Here is a 3,438-nt window from a genome sequence, read left to right as displayed (position 1 = left end):
GAAACTATCGCAAAACAGCCTAGAGTTCCGTGCATGCAGAACACGAGTTGGAAATGACTGGATCATAATATACTCTTAGACAATCCTGAACCCTTCCTGAGTTTGGTTACAATTTAGGAGTTTTCGAATGACAACTGTTCAAAACAGCTTTATTACTGTTTCCCTTACTGTTGTAATGCCCCCCTGCTGTGAACTTTGCTTCAATCCTAGTTCCGTGGTTTACCCGATCATATGGGTGATATAAATGTTTACCTTTGTATTAATATACATTTGCTTCATTTACGCATTTAAAAATGCTTACAAATGTACAGAACATTATGTGAAGTATATCTAAAACACGCTGCAGGTGTGGATTACACATATTCAGGAACTCAATAAGACTTTCATATCAAGGTGCAATGTTAGCAATTTGGCAGTTCAAATGCCAGTTCAAATATTGGATTGCCTCATAACTTTAAACATTATGCCACTGATTTCATCTCCATTGTCAGACCTAACACACCTGACCTTGGTAACACTCATTCAGGACACAATCTTTTTTAAATCAAGGTGCTCAGTAGGCAGGAAACTCATGAAATTTGCAAGTTGTGACCACTTTAGCCACTCAAATGCCTTATAATTCAAGGACTAAAATGCCTCACAAATTTAGACTTTATACCACTGGTTTCATCTAAATTCTCAGACCTAACACCCTAACCTTGGTAACATTAAAGGAGCCCAGAGTAAGATAAGGGTCACATATAGACCAAAGACTACAAAACATTGTTTGTCCTCAATCAGAACATCCAACAGAAACATTAAAGTCCCAGTACACCAGACTTATCAGCTGGCCAAACAGCCCCAAATCCTTAATCTTACCAAAAACTCAACCAATACAAAAGTACCGAAGCCGGTCTCCATTGACTCAACAAATTCTGTAATCCTAGTTTCTTGTTGATTTCTTGATACCCACACAATTACTCCGAACAAAATTGACAACATCGTTCTGTCAATACAAGTCAACAAGCAAGACCTCAAATCAATAACTTAGGGGTGCAAGCACTTCCTTGGCTTCACCGAGCTGTTCTTCAGCTTGCTTCTCAGCTTTGCAGCGAAGCTGAATAAGTTGCTTTTTACGCTCATAATAGACCTTGGACTTGGCTTTTCGTCTCTCTTCAAGCTCCTGCAAATGATAGATACCAGTCAATCTACTATCTTAATCAGACCCATCCAATACTTTGACACACACAACAAAACAAGTCTTACTTTGATAGTGTCATAATGGTGCCAGCCAACCTCAGAAGATAGCCTGCCCAAAAGGCAGAACTTGTGGCCAGGCTGAAGCCTCAACACTCTGCGACAAATATTAGTTCAATTAAAGTTTTCAATGATTATAAGAATCATGAGTAGCCAACACTCAACTCTGAATAACAGCAAGTGTAAATCACCATTGTCATTATGTGCCAATAAACTAAGCGGTCCATGGAAGCTTTAAAAATGTTTCAAGGAGTGTAAATTACTAAGTCCAAAAAATCTAGCACAAACTATTACAATTCACGGGTCCTACAGATAAAAATAGTACTATCCTTCAGAACCTGATACTATTGAAACAAATCAAAACTGCTTTCACTTTCATATCCCCTGATTGCAGATAGCAATTCTAATTGTCCCTGGCCTTAAAAGGTAGAGCAAAAGAAACAAAAAGACATCAGGCACGTACTTGAGTGCATCAGGAATGACCATTCTTTTCATCTTGTCATATGGGGCAGGGATACCCTCGAATGCCTTCAGGCGTTCCAGAGCAGCAGCCCCTCGCTTAGTCTTGTGAGGAATCATACTGAAGCATTGCAACATGTTAAGAACTCCTATAACAAAGCTACAAACTAGATATTAATGGCCCTAAATGATAAATCTACATGCACTTACCCACGGATAGTACGCCAGAGGATTCTAGCAGGTGCACGAAAGTGAATAGGTCCCTTGCTAGGCTTTGTGTTCATTCTCTTCCTCAAGAATCGTAAGTATTTCATCTTTTGCCTAACCAGGCCTCCAGAGATGCAAATTTCTTCACATCTTACCACCACCTACAAAGAAAAACAAAGGTCACAAAACAATAAATGATTGGACTTCTGTAGAGGTGAAAACCTGCATTGCAACAAAATCTCGTTAGGATCACCTCTAAAACCTGTAGTTACGAGATCGTAAGTTATGTAGCTAACAGATGGAGGAAAAAAAAAACCTCCATTGCTGAGAATGTAAGTTGCGCAATCTCAAAGCTGGATGCAACTGAGATATGGAAGAAGACAAATTGTATGTTGATTTTCTCGTACTATAATTATTCTTTGAATGCAGCAAGCCCTATATGGGGGTAGTAAATTGGGAGAGATCAAAACGAGCAGAGCCGGACCCTCTGCAAAATCGGTCAAAGGGAGGAGCTGCCGCACCGAAAGTACTAATAATATGGCGGGTCCTTCCACACTGCTCTGAGGAGACTCTCAACATGGAGCACCTATTCCCATCGTGCTGCCTGATCCAGCGCAGCGCATGCCTTCGACTGACGCTTCATAAAAAAGCAGTAAAACAAACGGACAGACAGACGAAGATAGGGAGTCCGGCCACTCACCACGCGCTGCCCGTTGAGGAGCTCCTTGGCGAGAATGGAGGCGAGGCGGCCGAGCATGTGATGGCGAGCATCCACCACTACCACGCGAGCGCACAGACTCGATCCCGATACCATGGCTCTTGCTCCGGCTCCTGCTTCTCTGTGATACAATGGCTCCTACCCTAAAACCCCCTCTCCTCTCTGTTTCCCCGTGCCTGAGAAAAGGCATCAATCGATGTCCCTCCACCACCTTTGACCTACGCTCCCAAAACTAACCCGGGTTAGCATGAAAACCCTAGGATTAGTTTTGCAACTATGTTGAATGATTGGCCTTCATTGATCTCATTCAATTTTGAGAATTTCTTAGGTAGAGATGCCAATTAATCAACAGGTGTCAGTCAAAGTAGCATGTTTATGGCCCAAATGACACCCAATTAATATTTATTGTATTCGTGCTTTACTTTTTAAAAACACAAAAAGGAACCTTGCAGACTCTTATTTCAGGATATGTGTCCACAAAAAGAGATATCTCTTAGATTTTCTTTCCTGTAGAACTATCCTAGTTTTGGTCCTCCTTCTTTTCTCTAATCAACAGCCCATGTCTTGCTTCTTGAGCTACACTTATACCCCATCAAAGCTTCACTTGCATACTAATAAAAAAATAGCCTATCAATCCCCATCCATTTGCTACCTTCATAACAACAATAATTCTAATAAATTTATCAGTTTTCAATCATCATGTTTGAGCTTGTAATCCTCATTAAAAAGGCAATGGATGAGAATAGGGCTAAGAAAGAGAGGAAGGGACAAGAGAACTTGGCACTTGATGAGCACTTGATAAAGGAGTGCAAGAAGCA

General features: G+C 41.0%; 1 protein-coding gene across 1 annotated transcript; it reads right to left on the bottom strand.

Moving 5' to 3' along the window:
• Positions 1–723: 723 nt before the first annotated feature.
• LOC148032364 (large ribosomal subunit protein uL13-like) lies at positions 724–2,814 on the bottom strand. The gene is made up of 5 exons (XM_087683008.1): positions 2,603–2,814; positions 1,906–2,063; positions 1,700–1,816; positions 1,246–1,333; positions 724–1,162 (listed from the first exon to the last, which is right to left on the bottom strand). The coding sequence occupies exons 1-5, from the start codon at positions 2,714–2,716 to the stop codon at positions 1,019–1,021; spliced, it is 621 nt and encodes a 206-aa protein (XP_087539134.1). The 5' UTR covers positions 2,717–2,814; the 3' UTR covers positions 724–1,018.
• Between the last annotated feature and the right edge of the window lie 624 nt (positions 2,815–3,438).

This window comes from Lygodium microphyllum, chromosome 8 (genome assembly GCF_053477565.2).
Source record: "Lygodium microphyllum isolate KBCC chromosome 8, Lygodium_microphyllum_v1.1.10, whole genome shotgun sequence".
Lineage (NCBI taxonomy): Eukaryota > Viridiplantae > Streptophyta > Polypodiopsida > Schizaeales > Lygodiaceae > Lygodium > Lygodium microphyllum.
The sequence above is the reverse complement of the archived record's forward strand: the minus strand, read 5'-3'. Positions and strand labels throughout refer to the sequence as shown.